This window comes from Nyctereutes procyonoides, unplaced genomic scaffold (genome assembly GCF_905146905.1).
Source record: "Nyctereutes procyonoides isolate TBG_1078 unplaced genomic scaffold, NYPRO_anot_genome, whole genome shotgun sequence".
Lineage (NCBI taxonomy): Eukaryota > Metazoa > Chordata > Mammalia > Carnivora > Canidae > Nyctereutes > Nyctereutes procyonoides.
The window spans coordinates 32,789,090-32,810,948 of record NW_026575020.1 but is presented as its reverse complement, the minus strand read 5'-3'; the positions used below and the strand labels follow the sequence as shown (position 1 = coordinate 32,810,948).

The following is a 21,859-nucleotide window of genomic DNA, read 5'->3' as shown; positions in this document are numbered from 1 at the left end:
TACTTTGAAGCATTCGCTGTGTGTAGCGCACTGTGCTAAGCTCCTCCCTCATCTGAAAACCTGCCAACAACCCCTAGGGGCCGACCTGTGCCACCCTGTGAATGACAACTGGGATCCGGAGGAGACGAAACTCTCCCAGGCCAGTGGACGAGGCATGGAGCCAGGTAGGAAAGCCCACGGTCATATCCGGCATGAGTGGGCCCCGTGCCTCCTCTGCTGGTCCAGACCCTCAGCTTCCACCCTTGTCCTGCTGGCCCCCTCAGGCCACAGAGAGAGATGGTGCAAACATGCATGTCCTCACCCATCCCCACCTGAACCCTGAGAGTCTGCGTGGGTGGGGCTCATTCCACCCAATTTGCAGATGGGAAACAGAAACAGTGACATGTGCTCAGTGAACCGTGGACCCTAAGGCTGCTCAGCACCCCTGGGGGCCGGGGTCTGAGGGTCTGGGAACCAGAAAGCCAGCCCAGGACCCCCGAGGTCAGAAGCAGAGAAAAGAGGGAGCCCCGAGCCCCCCAGCCCTACAGCGCCTGCCCCAAGCCCGCTCAGAATATAAGCAATTACATTGGAGCCGTTGGTGGTGCTGACTGTGCTGGTGGGGACCTCGGCCCCTGCGCCATGGTCAGGGGACTGGTCGGGGTTCTCGAAGCCCTCGTTGTAGTTCATGTCATCATAAGGGGCAGGTGTGTAGTAGTCCTCACTGGGCATGTAGTCGTAGTCTCCAATGCCAGGGTCCTCCTCCTTCCCAGCCCTCTCACTGATGTCAGGCACTGCAGGGGCTGCCGTGGTGGGTGGGGTCTGCTCCTGAGGGCCGGGGACAGAGTGGGGAATCATGAGAGGACACACAGCATGGCCCCGTGGCCAACCAAGAGCCCGCAGACCCCGGGCGCAGAGGCTACCGTCCATGCGGGGAGATGGCCAGCCACAGGGAGTGCTGCCCAGAGCCTAAACCCCCTAAAAAACCCCAATCCTGCACCAAAAAGGTGAACTGTATCTCCAGGTTTAAAAGTTAGACCTCAGACCAGAGCAACACGCTCCCCTTCACACCTACATCTCCTGGCAGCATGTCAGGTGGAGAGCCCCCTGCCCAGCCTCCCCGGGGGGCATGACACACAGATGGTCACCAGCCCCCGGGGTCCCTGGTGGCCTGCTGAGCTCCCTGTCTCCCAGCCTCCCCCCCGTGGCCTGCAGCTCCCAGCAGCCCACCCGCACAGACCTCGGCGATCTCCGTGGTCTCTCTAGCAGCTTCCACAGGCTTCTTGGTGGGGGTAGGCTCCTTGCTGGGGTCATCTGTGTCCTCGTAGTAGGGATACTCGTAGTAGTAAGTATCACCTTCTCCATCTCCTTCCGGGTACTGAAAGCAGGTGGGGGCCATGTGAGGAAGGTGAGACCCCACAAGGAGCCCAGCTGCTATCCTCACCATCTAGGTTCAGCCAGGAAGAGTGGACCCCAGAAAGTTGCACCCCACCCCAGGCACGAACCTGTCTGTGGCCCCAAGAAGCTGAGTCAGCCTCATGAGAAGCATGAGGGAGGGGATGAGGGGCCCAGGTCCCCTTCAGAGAAAGTTGACTCCTAAAGGGGGCAGACATTCTGATCCTTTACCACCAAAGGCCAGGATGGCCAGCCTAACTGGGGGGTGCTGTGGCAATGCTGCTGACACTCAGAGTCCCCTGCCCCAAACCAGAGTGACAGAGAAGGTGTCACCCCTAAAATAGGGACAGGGGTCAGGCCAGGGGGCCTCAGCGGCAGGGACTCAGCCCGGGCTTCAAAGACCTGCCTGGGTCACAGCACCTTGGCTTCAAGAGGGCCTCCCTTCCTTTTTTCTGAGGGGTCATAACAGCAGATAGAATGTGACAGAAGATGGGAGTCCCTGGTGACCGGGTGATGGGAGAGGATCTTCACTTGAAAATGGTGCAGAGAATTGCCAGTAGGCTTAAAGAAGGTGCTGCCCTGTGTGGGGCAAGGGGGTGAGGAGGCTTCACCGACCATGAGCCTCGGATTCTTGCCGGGCGGGTTTATTTTAAATGGGGTTGTATCCCTCTACCCCTGCCTGCCCGCCTGACCTGCCCCCTTTCCAAGAGTCTGCCTACAAGCCCACCATGAACCAGGGGCGCTGACTCACGTATTCATCAGGGTTGGGGTCTTGTGACTGGGGCGTGTCAGGGACAGCGGTGTCACAGTCCGGGCTGTAGTGCTCGCAGTAATCGTAAGCCGCCCGGTGGTCCGAGACAAAGAGCAGCTGCTGGATGTCACCCTGGAAAAGGACAAAAGCCCTTGAATAAGTGGCGCACAGGGGACTCACATGCAGATCTGGGAGGCAAGTGGTGAGTAGCCCAGACACGCCCTGGGGGGAGCTTGTCATCAGGACCAGCCTTTCTCTCAGGGAGCTGCTATCTCTAATCACTCAAGTTAGAATGGCCTGCCCACCCACCCACCTACCCATCCATCCATCCATCCCTCCATCCATCCCCTCCATCCACCCACCTACCCATCCATCCATCCATCCCTCCATCCACCCACCTATCCATCCCTCCATCCCTCCATCCATCCATCCATCCCTCCATCCACCACCTACCCATCCATCCATCCATCCATCCATCCATCCATCCCTCCATCCACCCACCTATCCATCCATCCATCCCTCCATCCACCCACCTACCCATCCCTCCATCCATCCCTCCATCCACCCACCTATCCATCCATCCCTCCATCCATCCCTCCAGCCACCCACCTATCCATCCATCCATCCATCCATCCCTCCATCCACCCACCTACCCATCCATCCATCCACCCATCCATCCATCTGTCCATCCATCCACCCACCTACCCATCCATCCATCCCCCCCACCCACCCTTCTATCCATTCATCAGACACCTGTTGGTTACCTGTCAGGTGCCAGCCATGTACTCAGAGTTTTTGTGAACTGTGAGTGATAAATGCAAACTACAAACTGCACCCTAAACTATGGGGGCTTGGAGATATGCTGCCTTCTTCCCTGTCATCCCTAACTATGGGGTGGGATGGGACTTATTTTTAAAGAAGAAAATACAACATGACCCAGAAAGTCTAATCCTATGAACTAGGACAGGTAAACAATCCACTCAAGAAAGAGTTGCAATAGGTATTCAAGTAAGTCCACAGACACCCATGCTCACAGCAGTATTCTCAATAGCCAAGAGGTGGGAACAGCCCAAATGTCCATCAATGCATGAATAGATAAGCGAATTATGGTCCATCTATACCCTGGAATATTATGCAGCCATGAAAGGGAATCAAGTACAGACACGTGCTACCACCTGGATGAGCCTACACTGCCAACCACTGATCATTCTAGCTCACTGTCATGGCAGCCAACAGCCCCACTATGTCAGATGGGAAAAGTATGCAACAATTCTATTCCATATTCTTCTCCTCAAGATGTGTCAACAGCAGACAAACAAATGGGAACAAGAACCATAGGTCTCATGAATGTTATCAAATGTTTGACATCTCCCTGGCAGAGGATCTTTGGGCCCCAATCAGATGGATATAACCTGATATCATAATGGTTTTATTAATGACTAATGTTTAAATAGTGTTTACTATACACCAGGTACTGGGCAAAGAAACTGCCTGCTGTCCCTCCCTTTGGACCCACAAGAACTCTATGAAGGGTGTTCTATTAATTCCCATCTGAAACTAAGAAAACTGAAGCCCTGAGGTCACCTGCCTGGTGACCTTAGTCACACAGCAGATGAGGTGGGGCTCAATGCAGCCTGCACAGTATCCATCACTACATGACATGCTGGGCTCACGGAGAAGGAGGAATATGGACAAACATGCCCAATGTTGAGACTAGGTCATTAAAGATGGTGCCCAGTGAAGGATAATTAGGGGCTGTGCCAGGCACTGAGGTCTTTGACAGAGTTCATCCTGCCACATGCACATCCATATGTCCATACACTATCAATCCATCCATTCATCCACCACTCATCAAACCATCAATCTATCCATCCACAAAACATCCATCCATCCACCATCCATTCACCATCTATCCATCCATCCATCATCATCCATCATCCATCTAGTCACCCACATTCATCCATCACCCATCCATCATCCACCATCTATCAACCCAACCAACCATCCATCCACTCATCATTTACCCATCCACCATCCATCATCCACTTATCATCTATGTACCATCTATCCATCATCCATCCATCCATCACCCATCCATTATCTATCTATCCATCCACCATCCACCCATCCATCCACCATCCATCCACCATCCATTCAACCATCCAATCACCCATCCACCCATCCATCCATCCATCCATCATCCATCCATCAACCACCCACCACCCATCATCTATTCACCATGTTTCTACCATCTATCCTTCCATCCACCAATCCACCATCCATCAACCATTCACTATCTACCATCCATCCATCCATCTATTCGTCCAATAGCAATTATTGAGCACCTATTAAGTGCCAGTCCCTGCATCACACACAGAGACGTAGCCATGGCCCAGAACCACTGCCTGGCAGTGTCCACACTCTCTCTAAATCTTTGCACTTGGCTTGTGCCCCGTGGGTAAGATAATATGCATACCCAGACAATGTATTCATCTCGTTGTCACTGATGCCCCTTGTGTCCCACTACCCCTTTCTGTCCAGAGACTCGAGGTTACCCCTGCTCCTGCACACCCTCTCTCCCATGATCCAACAAAAGGCACGTTTTGCTCCTCAAGACAAAGCCATGAGTGAAGCAAGAGAAACATGGTAGCTGTGAGCACCACCAAAGGGGTGGTGCTCATTTTGCAAAGGTGGTGGTGCTTCCTTCCCAAGAAAGGAAGCTATGCCCTCCCTCCTTGCCCTTTGTTTGCCCAAAAGTGTGTGAACTGTTCTCTGTGCTGGACCCTGGAAGAGGCTGGACAGTGGAAGGCTGAGAGGATGTGCCACTCAAAGTCACTAAGTGTGGATCCCCAGATGGCCTCCCGGGGTCTGTGAAGCGAAGTGCCAGCTACTCTGAGAGACAGGATCACTGCCCTCCCTGGCTTCCCAAAGCTTTTGTGGGAAAGCTGGCTCAGAGATGGGGTAAAGTGGGGATGACTCAGTGGCACCACTGGGTGACAGGCTCAGGGTCCAGAAAAGACCCATCCTACCTGGTCCCTGAGACATGGGTCCAAATCATGTGCCCCCCTCCCAACTTGGGTTTGAGGATGGGCAAGGAGCTTAGAACTCCCCCAAGCTGACCTGTCTCCACACAGAGGGCTCTGAAGAGACTCCTGTGAAAACATTCTTGCACCCAAAGCAGGGCTCCCCTCGCCAGGCTCTGGTGTGCTCATCCCTGTGACTGGCAGAGCTGCCCACCTCCCTCCCTCCCTCCGTCTGTCACCCCCTTTCCCTGCCTCTCTCCCTCCTCTTTGTCCCCTCTGCCTCTCTCTCTCTCCTTTTGGATGTCAGAGCTCCTGGCCCATCCATGTTGTAAACTCTCCAGCAGACAAGAACCATATGACAGGAATAGTGAATCAAAACCACACATTTTCATTAAGCAACATGGCTTCTAGTTCAAATTTCATCCAATTCAAATAAAATATTTTCTTCTTTTGACTGGCAATTTGACATCTGAATATATGTTCTCTGAACGCAGTCTCTGGAAGGAAGAAGAGGCTCAGGGGTCTTTGGGTGTAGCTGTGGCTGCGGGTACCCGGTGTGCCCCTCAGTCAAGCAGCTGGCACATGGGACCATAGCCATCTGGTAAAGGGTCTGCCTCCACGGAGAGCCCAAGTCCTCAGGCCATGGCAATGAGTGACACATCTGTGTCTCTGGACCCAGGGCGCCTCGCCCAGAACCAGGCTTCACAGGCCTCCACGAGATGGCCCATGCTGCTCCCAGCACCAGACAGCAAGCAATGCTAGAGGCTGGGGCAAAAGCATCCACAAACAGGCGGAGGGAGGGCCGGGCACTTCCTGTGGACTCTCTTGGTGCTCTGGAACCCGGCACGCAGTAGGTGCTGACCTGACCCTCAGCCAGCCCCGGCCCCCTGCCTGCCTCGCCCACTCCCCAAACCGCAGAGGGAACATGCAATCACATGATCAGCTACAGGCCGGGCCACAGGGCCCTGAGAGCATGAAGCCCCCTTCCTTCCCAGGGCCCACCCTCTTCTGTGGACACCTACATTTGTTGAAAATCATTCCACCCACAAACCCCCAAGGGGGGTTCTACACCAAAAACATGTGCCCCTTTGTTCTGTGGGCACATCTCTTAAAAGGCAGGGATCTATCTATCGCCCGTGCCACGGTGAGAAGGGGAAGCGGAGGGGTGGGTCCGAGCCTCTCGGAGGCCCCTCGTCCAGGACTCCTGCCAACCCCTTCCCTGCACACGCAGTTTTTTTAGGTTGGGGTGTCGAATACCCATGTGCTCTTTGCAGAGATGTTGTCCCCCAGGGACCAGACACAACCTGAGAATCCTTCCCAGCCCAGGGGCCTCCAGCAGCTGTGACCCAGCACCTTGGAGACTGCCCGCCCCTTGGCTGGCTCTAAGCTAGTTCACGCTGTCTTTCACATGTCGCATGAATGCTCACAACTTTGTGACTATTTTGAGAGCGTTTTCATGACACCCCCTATGATATGAGGCAAGCTCCAAACCACAGACCCCAAGATTCACTCCATGGGTCCCCCTTCCCAGCAAAGCCCTTCTCAGTGGCTGCTGGTGGGCGATGCTGGGGGCCCAGCACAAAGGCCCCCACTGCACTTAGACTTGGCCCCTTGGGCCCAGTGGGCGCGGTCAGCAGAACCACCCTGTGTCTGTGTCTGGGGGAATGAGGCAGGAGGCTGGATGGAGCCAGGGTCCGAATTGGGATGCCCCCACCCTGGATACAAGGAGCACACACGGCAAAGCCCTGGGTCTGCAGCTTCTCAGGACCCAGCCCAGGGCACTCGGAAGCCAAACACCAGCTCTATGAGGCTGGCTAACGGTCAGAGTTGCCAGCAGGTTCCCTGGCCACCTGGAAGCAGTGAGGGCAGCCCAGGGTTTTTTCCACCCAGCTGTCCTCTGGGGTCAGGGGGGTGGGGACTCTGACTAGAAACCCTCAACCACCCTGGCCTTGACCTTGGAAGAGTCTGCTGCTCCTACCCTGACACTAGCCTATCAACCCCCAAACTCCAAGATTCATGGCCCCCCCCCTGCAAGATCTGGAGTTGTCTGGGGTTGTACGTGTGTGTGTGTGTGTGTGTGTGTGTGTGTGTGTGTGTGCAGGAGCACCCAGGAGTGACCAAGTGTGGGGAGGAGGCCTCCCACTCTGGCCCAGGCCCACTCCCTGGGATGGCCCATGCTCCCACTGTCCCCGGGAGTGGCAAGCCAGGAAAAGGTCAGCTGCCAGACTGCAGGGCTCCCTCTAAGGCCTAGAGATTCATGATTCAGTGATTCTGTGAACCCCATCAGTAACCAAGATTGTTACCCAACTAGAACCAAGAGCTGTTCACCGTCTGGGGCGGTGCCTTCTCTTGGCAGGGCACACCTGGGAGCGCTGGGCAGGCATCCTGCTCCCACGGCCTCCCTGCCCCTTGGGCTCCCTCGGGATGCAGGGACCTGGGAGTTCAGCCCTGCTGCAGCTTCTCAAAAGTGGTCCCACGCAGGAGCCTGGGGTCCCCAACAGGTTTTACATGCCAGGCTGCCCCATAAGATGCTGGTTAAGAAAGGGTTTACAGGGTTGTGCTATAAAGGTCAAAACTCTAGACATGGTAAATGGTCTCACCTTACAGACTAGGAGTGTGAGGTCAGGGGGGCAGGTCCCCCCGTGGGCCCCGGGGCCTGAGGGGCAGGTGACCTCCAGGATCCAAGGCCAAGAGTCCTTCTACTCTGAAGGAAGTAGCAACAGGCCTGTGGCTGGGCACCTCCTGGGTGGGTCTCTCCTGAGCCTCCCCACAACCCCCATTCACAGATGGGGAAACTGAGGCAGTGGGGTCCAGGAACTTTCCAGAAAGACCCACTGCGTGTTCCTCACTCCTGTGGCATTCCACTGCTCTCTTACACTTGAGCCGCCACCGCCACCTCCCCAACAGCAGTCAGAGTCCATGGAGCGTTCCCACACCATACCAGTCTCCCCCTGCACTCTCTGGCTTCAGGCCTCCCTACTCGCAGCCCCATCACACTGCTCCCCATACCCTCCACCCCCAGACCACCCCTGAGGACCGGCCCCTCCACCCTTGAGACAGGAGAAGCCCTCCCCCTGCACAGAGCCTTGCCTAGCTTTGTCCTCGCTGTGCACAAAGTCCTGGCCCCCCAAAGACGCAGCTCCTCCTGCGCCCTCCAGCCTCCCCACAGAAGCACAGGGCACTTGCCCCACTCATGGCCTGACAGTGGGCGTCATGCTCCCTACCCACACTGGCCGGGCAGCTGTCCTACCTGCGCCCTGGTCCCCTCCCTCAGCAACAGCCATCCAGTCCCAGGGCTGCAGTGGGAGACCCTGGCCCCCTCCCCACGACGGCATGCTCCAATGTGCCTCATCGTGGCTCCTCTACTCACACAGGTGGTCTCATCCTGTGTCTTCTCTTATCCCCATTTTGCAGGTGCACACACTGAGGCTCAGAGAGGAGGGGTCTCTCTCACAAGGGTACAGAGTGAGGGGCTCCCATCACTGTGCTGTAGCTGCCGCCCCAGAGCAGCCTGGCCTCCATGGAGTTCAAGGCGGGGGGGCTGCTTGTCCAGCCATCATGGCTTCACCCCGGTGCTCGGTGCAAGGGCACAGGAGCCTCCAGGGTGGAAGCAGCACCTGAGTCCACCCCTGGGCCCCAGGCCCGCAGCTTACCTGGAGGTGGCCCAGATCCCCTGCCAGAGAAACACGTGCTCACTGTTGTCAGTCTCCCTTGATGCCAATCACCGATTTCTCCTCCTACGTGCCTTATGTCTGCCCCCTGTCAGTCAGGAAAGTTCTGCCCAGCCCCTGGAAGCTTCTGCTCTGGTGCCTGGTGGTCATCAAGGCCACTCTGCTCCGCAGCACAGCCTCGATGCCTGAGGTGACAATCAGCGGCCTTCCTCCTGCTGGGACAGACCGGCATCAGGCACTCGGACACAGCAGGGCTCATGTTGTCCTTGGCGCTCGTTGAGCCACAAGCATTTTGCTGAGGGAGTCGGTTCTGCTTTTCTGATAATGAGATTTCATCCAGCCTGCATTTCTGCTGTGAGCCGAGGAAATTGCAAAGTTTTTGTTGGAGAGCTCTGCAGCCTTGGGGGTCTGTGGAGCCAGAAGTCAAAGTCTGCCCAACGGAGGGGGCATCCCCACCTGGCGCATCCATGCGGCTGCCCCTCAAGTCACACGCCACCTTCTGTCCCCTCCCGGGGCCCGGATTTCAGCATCTCTCCTTTCAACAGAACTCCCAGGTCATCCCCAAGGGGCAGCTGGCCCTGCCTCCACTCCCCGCCGGGGCGCAGCCACCTGCACCGTGGAGACGTACAGGGGCCCCAGCTCGGTCGGCTCTCATTGAACAGCGGAGGAAGGCAGTGGGGACACTAGCATACAGTGTTTCCATTCCAACCCAAAAGGCACCAAGCCACGGTTTGCACATCTGAGGGGGGAAGCAGCACCAGGCTCGGGGTTGCTGGGAGAGGGGAGCCCACCCAGCCTCTGAACAGGAGCGGGGGCAGGACGGCATCTGCCAACAAGTAACTCAGCTCGGGGACACACAGAGCTCCAGGGATGCACACAGGCACGAAGCACCATCGTCCACTTGGCAAAGCTCACCTCCCCGGGGGAGCCTTGGGATTCCGGCCACCGTGACCAACACGCAGCAGCCAGGGGATGCCAGGGTGCCCTCCTACAGCCCCTTCCATGGTGCCCTGGAGACTTCACACATAAAAGGTCACCGTATTTCTCTGTTCAAGCTCTTGGGACCCAATAAGCCACGTTTAAAATCCTATGTGACTACTCACCTGTGACTCACATGCATTGGAAAAGAAAGGCCCCCAGCCAGAAGAGGTTGAAACAAATTTTTCCATGATTTTTGGAGGACCCACAGAGTCTGAGAGTAAGCTTAACACTGCAAATATGTCCACGAGGCAGGAGACTGCTCCTGCTCCCCTCCAGGTGCTGCCTGGCCAGTGGTCCCAGTCTGTGACCTTCCCCACTACATGGCCACCTCTGGCCCCGGTTCAGTTACCACCTGTGCCACCAGGCAGGGTGTCTAGGGTCGTGTCTGCTCACACACGCATCTCCACAACAGGCCCCAGGCACAGTGGCAGGGGGTAGGGTATCAAGTCCCAGCCTCATCAGACCCTGAAACTGGCCACAATGACTGAAGGGTCAGCTTAGTGAACTCAGAGAGAACAGCCCATCCCCAGAGTGAGGGACAGGAAGCAGAGCCAGTGGCCGGGGCCAGGCTATTAGGCCCGCCTCCTCAAAAGCCCCTGAGATTCCCTGCAGGGCCCAGTCTCACATCCTCCCCCTCCGGTGGTGTGGCCCTGGACACATCACTCTGGACATTTAGCCACCAGCCTAGCCACACAGGTCCACACCAGCCCCCTGGGCAGCACACCAGTGAAGCTATCACTTCCTCCCCACTCTGGACCTTTTTTTTTTTTTTTAAGATTTTATTTATTCATGAGAGACACAGAGAGAGAGAGGCAGAGACACAGGCACAGGGAGAAGCAGGCTTCATTCAGGGATCCCGACGTGGGACTCGATCCCGGGTCTCTAGGATCAGGCCCTGTGGCTGAAGGTGGCACTAAACCTCTGAGCCACCCGGGCTGCCCTCCTTCTGGATTTTCAAAGCAATGAGCCCGTGGACACTGAGCTGACCACAGGGCATGGGGAGATCTCCAAGCATGAGGTGAGTGACATGTACTTTGTGACAAACTGCTCAAAAGCATGGGCCACAGTACAGAGGCACGGGGCACCAATCACCATGGCTGGGGTGCTGGATCTTTCTCCTACCAGCTGTGGGGCCTGGAGCTAGGCCTCCATTGGTTCATTTGTGAAAGACAATGATGAGGCCTGCCTGGCGGAAGTGTCCTGAGGACAGAGTGTGATGGTACGTGAGGGAAAACTCAGCGGGCCTGGCACCCGGGGGGCCTGGGCAGATGAACACCACCAGCATCACCAGCATCACCACCACCACCACCACTATCACTACCAACACCAGTATCACTACCACCATCACCATTACTAACCATCACCATTACCACCAACAGCAGCACTACCACCACCAGTACCAGCATCACTACCAACAGCAGCATCACTACCACCACCACCACCACCGTTACTACCACCGCCATTACCCTTACTACCAACACCAACACCAGTACCGTTACTACCAACACCAGCACTACCACCACCATGCCATCAGCCCTCAAACCCAGACCAAGTCTCTTCAATGTCTCCTACAGGAAGGTCTGATTAGCCATTCTCTCACTCACTCACTCAGCATCTTTAGCACCCCCATCATGACATTTATGGACACAAAGAAATCAGAGTCTCTGGCTGCAAGTCTCAAACTTTAGTGCTTCCTCAGGAGGCAGCCCAGGTGACCGAGTGACCAGCTCCTGGGGCAGGGGGGGGAGAGTGTCAAGGAAGGCATCCTGGAGGGGGTGGCCCCAGAGCTGGGCCCAGGCAGAGGAGGTAGATGCTAAAGGTTCACAACCACACATAGCCTCTCTGGGGTCCTCGCTCTGCCACCATGTGGTCCCTATCCCCCTGGATGAGTCTCTCCACCACTGGGCACCAGCTCTCTCCACCCCGCCTTGCCCACCCTGGGCTCAAACCCCAGCTCTTCAGCTCAGCCCCCACTGGGCACGGTCCACGCCAGCCACCATCCAGCCCTCTGTCCCAAATGTATCACCATAGCACCATATCACACAGAAGTCACTAATGGACGTGGCATGCACAGACCCCTCCATCTCCTCCACAGGACATGCTTCACCACCATCCCCCTGGTCCACTCGGGCATAGCTGGCTGTTTTGAACCCAAATGCAGAAACATATTCATCCTCCACTGAATTTCATTTCCTTGGCTCCAGAGCATGGTCCAAGCTTAAAAGACCTTTCTGAGACTCATCTGTCAACCAAAAAAGTAACTTGGCATCATCTATGATAGTCAGGCCTAACTGGGGTCCCTCTGCACATGCACACCCACTGGAAGGTTCTCACTTGCATGCAGAACACGCTTGTCCCGGCTATGAGGGTGGCTGGGAGGCCGGGCTGCTCCACATGCCCCAGACCAGCACTCCCCCCACTGAGAGGACGCTGCACCACAATCCACCCTCACTTCAGGCTGCAGGGTGAGGGCCAGGCACCAACAGGGCCATGGCTCCAGCCAGGGTCCTGTGCTACAGCCCAACCTGCCCCCACCCCCAGCTGCAAAAAGCCACTGCTGGGGGACTCCTGGGTGGCTCAGCAGTTGAGCACCTGTCCCTGGCTCAGGGTGTGATCCACGGTCTCGGGATCGAGTCCCATGTCAGGCTCCCCGCCTGGAGCCTGCTTCTCCCTCTGCCTATGTCTCTGTCTTTCTCTCTCTGTGTCTTTCATGAATAAATGAATAAAATCTTAAAAAAAAAAAAAGCCACTACTGGACACGACAGAGACGGGCTGGGTCAGTGCAGCTAACTCACAGGGAAATTGGAATATCCTTCTGATCCAGGACAGGGTTCACACCTGGGCACCAAGTCCAGCCCTGCAATTCCCTGCTGTGCAACCCTGGGCAGGTTCCTCTCTGGAACCCAGGCAGCCCATGAGCACTGAGAAGCCAACATGGCACACACTCCTCGTCCTGGGCTGCTATGAAGAATCATCGGGGCCACGATCAGGATGAGACTATGGGCAGTCAGGGCAGGAGGCACCCTCCTTAACTCCAGGAGGGCTGTTACTATGATTTGCTTTTCCAAACAGAACACAGGGAGTAGGTTTGGAGGCACAGCCACTGCCCCATCCAGGGCCTTGGGGTTTCTGGACAAGCCTCCTCACTCGAGCTGCTGCCCGGGCTCCTTGGACGCAGGGGCGATGAGATGCAGGCCTCACGGCACCTGTCCTCCCAGCACTGAGAGCTTCCAAACACCTCCACGACTGCAGCCTGTGGATGGGCCGTCTGCAGGATGGGGTGGATGCCAGTTCCCCCACCTGCCGGCTGGCCTTGCAGACCTGCCCACCCCACTCTGATTCTCCCACCTGTGACACAGGGATGGTAGCGCCAGTAACAATCCTCATCATCACTGAGACCACAACATGCACAGCTCGTGTCCCCCAGCGCAGTGCGGAGAGTCTGGCAATTCATGGCAACACATGTGCACAGTGGCGGGCCCACCAACAGCATGTGGGATGAGGAGTGCGGCTGGGCTGGGAGTGTCGTCAGGCACCACCTCCCCGGACACTCACAATGGCAGCCCCATCTGCTGCACAAGGAAACTGAGTCCCAGGCCAGCCCAAACCTGGGCCAACGGCAAGTGGAAGCCAGGGTGAGGCTGCAGCTTCCCCACGGCCCTGACAGCTGGCAGCAGGAAAGAAAAAGTCCCCTCTACACACACAGCGTGGCCCCTTGCCCTCTGGTCACCAACACGGATGGCTCCAAGCACAGGCAAGGGGGCTCTCCTCAACCACCGCCACACACCACCATGGGCTATACAGCAGGACTCCATCCGGAAGTATAGCATCATCTGGAAGCATCGGCTGCAATGCCCTGCCCCTCCAGGAAGGCCATCGATCCTCCTCCCCTACACCAATGGGCCTACCGTACCCATACCGCTGCAGCACTGCAGATGACCTTGAAATGGCATTCCCTCCCTGGAACCCCGGCGCCAATCCTCCCCACAGACTCTGCACATCACAAAGGCTGGGCTTCTGGCCCTGCATCAGCCCCCCAGGCTGGGACAGGGTCCTGCTGCTCACAGTTTCCATGGAACAAACCTGAAGCCCTTTCAGGCCAGGAAGCAGGAGATGCCAGGCCCCATAGCATGTGGGCAGAAGCAGGGCCTTCCTGACTCTGTGGGGTCTCCCTGACCCATCCTAGGTGCCACCACCGTCCCCCACCCCATATAGAGGGGACGGCCCACCCCAGCTGCTCTGCTCAACAGGGATCATGAGCACCCAGCAAAACCCAGGCCAGCTCCAGGGGCACATCCTCAGAGCTTGGTCCCCACCCCAAACACCCCGACCACTCGAGGCACAATCCCAGGGAAGCCCCTCGGCAAAGACATCAGTGACATGAGACCCACTGTCACCCAGCTCCCGCCTCCATTAGAGAGCCATCCTGCCCAATGCCCAATGCCCAGCTGGTCACTGACCCCCAGCCAGCAGGCTGCTGGCCACCTACACCAGGCAGGAGTCCAGGCCCAGCACTGTCCACTGCCCAGCCCTTGCTGGACCTGAACTGGAGATAAAAATATACCTCCAACGCCCTGCACATTGTCCTCATGGGCCAGTCAGTCGCCTGTCCAAGCCGGGAAGAGGTTACCGTCTCGCCAGAGCACTCAACAGCCAGACCCGACTCAACAGCCCAAGAAAGCCTCAATTTGAAACCAACCAAATGGTCAAGCCCAGAGAAGAGCTCTTAATTAAGCACCACACATGCCCTAGAGGGATTCCTGGGTGAACCCTCTTCCACACTAGATAGTGACCCCAAAAGACAGCTCCAAGTCTGAACCCCCAAACTCTAGGAACAGAGCCTTATCTGGGAACAGGGTTGTTGCAGCCATTAGGAAATTAAGGGTCTCGAGGTGAGACTGTCCTGGATGATGGTGGCTCTAAGTCCCCTGGGAAGTGTCCTTCCTTAGAAGACAGACAAGGAGCAGCCAGACAAGGGAGGAGAAGCCACGTGCAGATGGAATCAGACCTTTAAGGATGGGACCAAGAGCCATGGGACGCCAGGGCCACTAGGCACTGGGAGAGGCAGGAAGGACCCCCACCCCCGAGTCCTCTGGAGGGAGCACACATCAGACTCTTGGCCTCCAGGACCAGGAGAGACTCAATTTTTATCTTTCTGAGCCACCACATTGTGGAGACTCGTGGGAACTGCAGTATCCCTGCCCTTCCCAGGAATTAGGGAAGGTTCCTGGGACGTGGGCAGCGCTGCAGACCTGGCCGAGAGACTCTGACCTCGCCTACTCCTGCCCCTGCTGCACCCCCGGGGATCCCCACCTGAGAGCTGCCTGGGTGGGTACGGGGCAGGGCCTCACACCGCCAGACACTGCAGGGAGGTGCTCCTAGGGGAAGCTGAGAGGGACACTAAGGAAAGTCAGGGACTGGGAAGATGTGAGCCTGGGCACAGTCAGATGGACCAGGCCCGTCCACTGCACTCTGGCGGCTGCAGGGCTCACCCAGGATGCACAATCTGCGATCACAGAGGTGTGAGTTGTGGCCCTCTCCCCCAGGGCCCTACCTCAGTCCTACAACTTACCCTGGGGGCTTCCACGGCCCCATCTAAAGTCAGGGTACATGGGTTTAGACCAGGGACAGCGTGCCATGCAGGCAGGCTCCCTCCTCTGCTGTCCTGCATGCCAGTCGGAGGGCCTACACACTGGACCACGCCAGCCTGGCCAGGGGAGGGCAGGGTAGGGATGGAGTCCTGTGCTCAGAATGCCTGCGTGGCCGCACAGCTTGGGCTTGGGGCACAGACAGGAGGACCACATCTGGCGCGGGCTCAGGCTGCAGCACCAGTCTCACAGCAGAGCAATGGAACGTGCTGGCAGGTATTCCAGACAGAGCCACAGTCCCCGCCGGGTCTGCTGCAGAGGCTGGCCCCTCCTGCTCCCAGCATGGGTCTAACTGGCCACACCAACTGGAGAAACACTCAGGGACCAGGAGGGGGGATGGGGACAGGGGGTGCAGGGGATGCCAGACTGAACACTGCTGACTGGTGGGAATGTGGGGGGGCACAGGGAGAGATTCCCCGTGTCACATCCGCCTGGTGCCTGAGTATGAGCTCGGATTGGGTCCCACCAGCCCCACAGATGCACCGCTCTCGGTCACCTTCCAAGGGCAGGATAAGCACATTCCAGAACACCTCTGCGGGTTCCTTTCCACAGAGAAATTTGGGTCAAAATGACGGTAGGGATGCTGATGGAACAGATGAACAACAAAGCACAGGAGGGAGGTGCTTCAGATCCAGCTGGGCCATGCTGCTGCCCTGGTGCCCACGGAGAGAACCGGCCCCCCAGCAGGCAGCCTCCGGGGTCACAGGGCATGGGGCACCACGGAGGCAACGGGTCCCCCAGCAGGCAACCCTCAGGGTCACAGGGCAGCACAGAGACAATGGGTCCCCCAGCAGGCAGCCCCTGGGGCCACAGGGCACAGGGCAGGTGCTGGAACTAGCTCTGCACCTCTCAAGTCACGGCCCAGATGCTCTGCTCGCCCTGCCATCCCTGTGCATTTCCTCACGCTCTGACCGCCCCCCCATTGACCGATTACACGTCTGTTGGCTCAGAGCCCACCAGACATGGTTTCCCCAGCCCTGCGTCCCCTGCGTGCAGCCCTGTGGCAGGTGACGGGATGGCCCCTGGAAAGGCCCAGGGCTCAGAGGTCACAGCCTGGGCCCATCGGGGGAGGGCAGCTCTGCACCCCAACAGGGATCCTGGCTGCCCTGTGGACAGCTAAGAAAGCCCTGCCCAGCAGAAGCCCGCTCCTGCCCCAGGAAAGCTGGATTCCAGGAAAGAACATGTCAGTGGAAAAGCCAGGCCTCTGGAAAATGGGAATCAGGATGAGGTAAACCCCTTGTCTTTCCAAATGAAAGGCGGGTGGACAGACAGGAGGACCGTCCCTCGGGGGTGATGCCATCTTTGTCCCGCCGGCACCCGAGGGTTTGCACAGAAAGCCCATTTGCCACCTGTTTGGTCTTGTTGCCCCTTGAAACATACCACAGCTTAGAAGTGGGTTTGGCTCCTGGCCCAGAACTCCCTGGCTCCCCATCCCCCGTCCCCTTCTCCATCCCCGGGGTGGGCCTCCCTCCCATTCCCCCGTGAACCACCGAAGAGAAGGGTCTTCCTACCACAGAGGCCCTCTCCTCCCCTGGCCGAGCCCCACCTTCCAGACCCCTCCATGTGGAATAGCCGCCAGTGCCAGGCCCGCAGATGAGCCCGGGGTGGGCAGGGGTATGCCGGGTCCCCCAATCAGCCTGTGTCTTAGAGCAGGGGCCGGGGGACGAGAGAAGGCCAGCTCAGGTTGTCGGTGACCCTGCAAGCAGCTTGTGCTGGCTCTTCCTGGAAGGTTCTGGGCCTTCACAGACCCCACAGGTCAGGGCAGTGTGATGTTCCCATGGGAACAAGCTCCTACCAGCATCATCATCGGGAGCCTCCTGGGATTCCCTGGCTGGGGAAGGGGGGACCCAGGGTTCTGAGGTCCCAGTTTCGTTGGTCAGGGGGAGAGAAAGAGGCACGGGCTGCTGGGAGGGTGGCACCCCGCTCTGCCGTCGTGACATCAGGGCAGGGCTGTCAGGCTCCCGGCAACCACAGATCCGGGACCCAGCCCTGCTCCCCTGTAGCTTTGCTGGGTAACCTCCATAGGCTGTTAGTCCTCTCTGGTGCCAGCATCCCAGGAGTGGCAAGGCTTGATGGGAGGGCAGAGCACTTGGTGAGTATGGTCGCGGGCCCACAGGCCAGCACTGACCTGGCTGGCCTCCCACCTGGCTCCACCACGGAAGGAAAACAACCACTTCCCACCTCCTGCCAGATATACTCACTCTCCCTGGCACTCTCGCTCATGTTTCCAAAAACACAAAGCTCGTTCCTAAGCCCTGGAGGAAAACAAGACTTTTTCCTGCACGGGGAGGCCCGCCAGACCCCACTTCTGACCAACAGTCCCGACCTCCCCTCACAGTGGGCCCTCAGTCCACCAGGGAGGGGGGCAGGAGTGAGGCCCCGGGACCCCAGCACACAGACACGGGACACACAACGCCCCAGGATACAGTGGTGGCCCAGCACCCCAGAGCAGCCCTGCAGAGTGTGCTCTGCACCTCAGAACGTGTGGCCAGGGATCTGCGAGCCGGGCTGCAAGGCAGCAGCCAGGCCAGCCAGCCTGCGCCCCTCTGGCTCACCCCACCCCACCCCTAGGATGGCCTGGCCGCCTGACCGGGGGCAGGGGCCGGGCCCTGCCGGGGAGGGAGTAGGGGCAAGGACAGCCACTCACAGCTCATGCCCCAGTGGGGCGGGGATGGCAGGGCCCAGGAGCGCTAACCCCAGCTCAGGTGTACATGCCCTCAGCCAGCCCTTCCAGATGGGCTCTCTGCCTGCCAAGCTGGAGACCCTTATCTCTGAGGCCAGGGTCCTGGCACTGGACCTGCAAGCTGAGTCTGGACAAGAGGAGGGAAGGGACAGCAGTGACCCCAAGCTGCCACATAGACAGTGTGTGTGACTCACAACCATTGGTGAGGCCTCTGGCAGGTGAACAGTGACCAAGAGCCAAAGGGGCCTCAGGATGGCCTTGGCTCCGACCACCAAGGGTCTGGGTCAGCGAGGTTTACAGTGGCCCGGGGGGTGCCAGCATGTCACAGATTCCATCCACAGCGTTAGCCTACTCACCCATTTTCCAGATGAGAACGTGGGCTTGGAGAGGTTTAGCAAAGGGCCCCTGGTTATCAGCCAGAAAGGAAGTGGAGGGGGCCCGAGGCCCGTGGGACCTTTGTATGCATCTCCCTCCCTCCTGGGGTGGCTTCCGGAGGGACCAGGATGTCCTGTCCCCCATCCAGTGGGGCAGCCCCAGGTGACTGCTGGGAGGAAGGCTTCACCGTGGCTCCAATGGTCCCTGTGCCAGCCTTGCACCCCGGACAGCACTTCACTTTGGACAAGGCAGCCCCTGTGGGGCCTCATGCACCCCAGGAAAACCCCTGGTGCCCCAATAGGCTCCCTGGAGTTTCATAAACCTCCATCTGAGAACAGTACTCAGGTACTCAGGGTGCATGCATGGTACTTAGGGTGTGCGCCAGTGCTGATGGGCACTCCCCGGGGCACCCCAGATCCTTCCTGCTCACCCAGGCCCTTGTGGAGCTGTGGGACAAAGCAGCTTCTAAAGAGGGGAAGGCATCCTTCCAGGGGAAGAACAAGGCTGCTGGAGAAATATTTTTCAACAGTGCCACCCCCCCTTCCCCGTTCAGAAGAGCTTCTAGAGAAGCCAAGAGAAGATGGGGAAGGCCATTATTTGAAATCTGGTGGAAAGAGTGAAGTCACTTCTGTTTCAAAAGAAAAAAAAAAAGTATTCCTCTTCCTTCCTTGCCATGAGACTCTGGGCGGGTGGGCCTCGAAGCCCAACGCACCCAGCTCCATCCATCACCACTTCGGGAAGAGAAGAGCAAGACAAAATGCTCCGAGGCCACTGAGGCACCACCGCATCCCCCCTATCCCTGGTCTCCGCTGCAAGAGAAAGGTCACCTTTTCCACAGTGAGCGGGCTTAACAGCCAGGAAAGCCCGGGTCTGGGAAAACAGCTCCCACAGAGCATGAACACCTCGCCATCCACAAAACCTCCCATTCCTGGCAGCCGCCTGGGCCCAGACAGGACGCCAGCCCTTCCCAACGCATTCCCGACCTGCAGTCTCCATCCGCAGCCACAGTGAGAAGCCTGTGCCGCGTCTCTCCCACGCCCTGCGGGGTGTACATGACCGCCGACCTGTGTCGCAGACGGGCACCCCAAGTCTGGGGCAGGGAACGCAGCCCACCCCACATCCGGCAGCAGTAAGCGGTACGGCAGGGACTGGGACCCCGACCTCTCCCAGTGCCTCCCTACAGCAACACGGTGTCCGTATTTCTGCTCCTGGGAACACAGCTCCTTCGGGCTCGGTCAGAATACCAGGGAAGCAAGATTTGCTGTAGGATCCTGATTCTCATAAAGCTAGATACAGCTTATTCCTGAATCTGTACAGTAACAGGCACACATGGGCACTCAAGAGGCACCAGAAATTAGAGATGTCACCCAGCACAGAAAAGCAACCACGCAGGAAATTAATTCAAGCCCGCAATGCCACGGCCCAGCCCCAGCACACCTTCCTGCCTCCGGATCCAGGACTTGAATCAACAGGAACATGGGCAGTATGTCCGCAGTGACCCTGGCTCCCCGTCACACATGGGCTTCACACATGGGCCCCAGTGAGCCCCCCGACATCCCTCGCAATGCTGTTACCGGTCCCCACATCATACAGGTGGTAGTCCTAAAGCTCACCAACGTCCCCTGCTTCACCTGGATCCTGTCACCCACAAGGGATCTATACCGGCGATAACTCAATCCCAGCCTATGTGACCCCTTGCCTCTGTCTCCCCAAGACAGCTCCCCAAGGAGAGCCCCAAAGCCACCCCAGGTGGCTTTCACAGCCCCAGCCATCCTGCAATAATTCATCCTAGGTTTCTGGACAAGTCTGGTCAGAAATGTGCCCAGAGGGAGGATCTGTAGAACTTGCAGGACGTGGCAGCCCCAGCAGGTTCCGGGCTCCATCCCGCCCTGCATCCCGGACACGCCGAGGCCTGCCACACCCAGGCCTGCCACACCCACTGGAGACCCTGGACCCACCTTCATGCACCAGCTCCCAGCCTTCTCTTTGCAGCCCTCTCACCCTGTTTTCAGGGAGCTGTGGCTGTTCTGATCCTCACTTGTCCATCGTACCTACTGGGCTCTGTCCTGCCTTTCCACCTGCCTTGGAGCTGATCTCAAATCCAAACCCAGCAGCTAACGCTTGTCAAGCACTTACCCTGAGGGACGCAGTGAGCCACAACCATGTGACACAGTGCACTCGTGATCCCACGGCACAGACGGGGAAGCTGAGGCTAAGAAGTACTAGAGCAACTTGCTGGAGGCCCCAAATCCAGCATGCAACAGAGGAGAGGGCCTGCCCGGGCCAGCCGCCCTCCTGAGATGTCTCGTGGTCATACCACATGCCCCATGATGACTTTTCAGAAACATGAGACTTTGGGAAGTTATTCTTCACCTGCGCAAAGCTATGGCCTGACCACATCCCCACCAGCTGACCCTGGAACCTTCAGAGGCGTCGCCATAACTAGAATAGAAATGGGAACCATGGGTGCACACTCTCTCCCTCTGGTGCCCCCACAGAGCACCGGGATCCACTCAACACCTGTCCAGCCTGGGACAGGTCTCAATTCACCAAGGAGATGCACAGATCTGAGACCCCATGTCAGGTGTGAGCACAGGGCTGATGGGCAGAGGGCAGGCCTCCCAAACATGGCCAAGGGGGTGTGCACTTCCAGGGAGCACATGCTGGCGCTCAGGAATGTCAAGGGGAAATGCTGCACCATCCTCCTGTCCCTGGGGACCCCAAGGATAAAATCCAAGAGCTGGGACAGCCCTCAGATACCATCCAGCGTGGTGGTCTCCAAAGACGCTTTAGCCATGGTACCCTGGGGGCAGCCAAATCTCCTTCCAGAGAGCCCGAATATGAAAAAGAAAGAAGTCCAGTGGAGGGGTCCTGGCTGTCACCTCGCCCAAGCCAGAGGGGCCACAGGCCACCTGAAGAGCCTTCTTGAATGCAGATCCCAGGGCCCTGCTGCAGGTCTGAGGCCTGGGAACCTCAGGATCAAAGCCTAAGCATCTGAACTTTCAAGGGTCCCCAGGTGATTCCAGGGCTCTCCCCTGGGGCATCTGGGAACCACTGGTCCTCTGCAGAGGTGACCTCCTTCTGGTAAGACAGAGTCCTATAATGCTGTCTTACGCTGAACCCCAATCTTCAAAGGAGACAAATGCAGAACTGCAGGTTGAAGTGGGGGCTCCCAGGTGCACTCTGCTCAGCCCCCTTCCCCGTCCCTGAGGCATTTCCCTGGGAAGCCAGTTTCCAGGCTGCACAAGGGCATAGGGAGGGCACCTCCGAAGGCTGGTGGTTCCCACCCCCAGCCCAGCTCCAGCCTACTGTCCCCCTACCTGCAGCTGACCCCTTTCCGGGACGACCCTCAGATA

The 21,859-nt window shown here is 57.9% G+C and overlaps 1 protein-coding gene across 2 annotated transcripts in view; it reads right to left on the bottom strand.

Moving 5' to 3' along the window:
* Window positions 1–21,859, bottom strand: part of COL5A1 (collagen type V alpha 1 chain) — a 151,936-nt gene that overhangs the window by 86,115 nt on the left and 43,962 nt on the right. For both annotated transcript variants that reach the window (XM_055334639.1, XM_055334645.1), the window contains exons 5-7: window positions 2,123–2,254; window positions 1,217–1,354; window positions 565–804 (exon numbers count right to left, since the gene is read on the bottom strand). In XM_055334639.1, coding sequence (XP_055190614.1) covers window positions 565–804; window positions 1,217–1,354; window positions 2,123–2,254 — 510 coding nt within the window. The remainder of the gene's footprint in view (window positions 1–564; window positions 805–1,216; window positions 1,355–2,122; window positions 2,255–21,859) is intronic.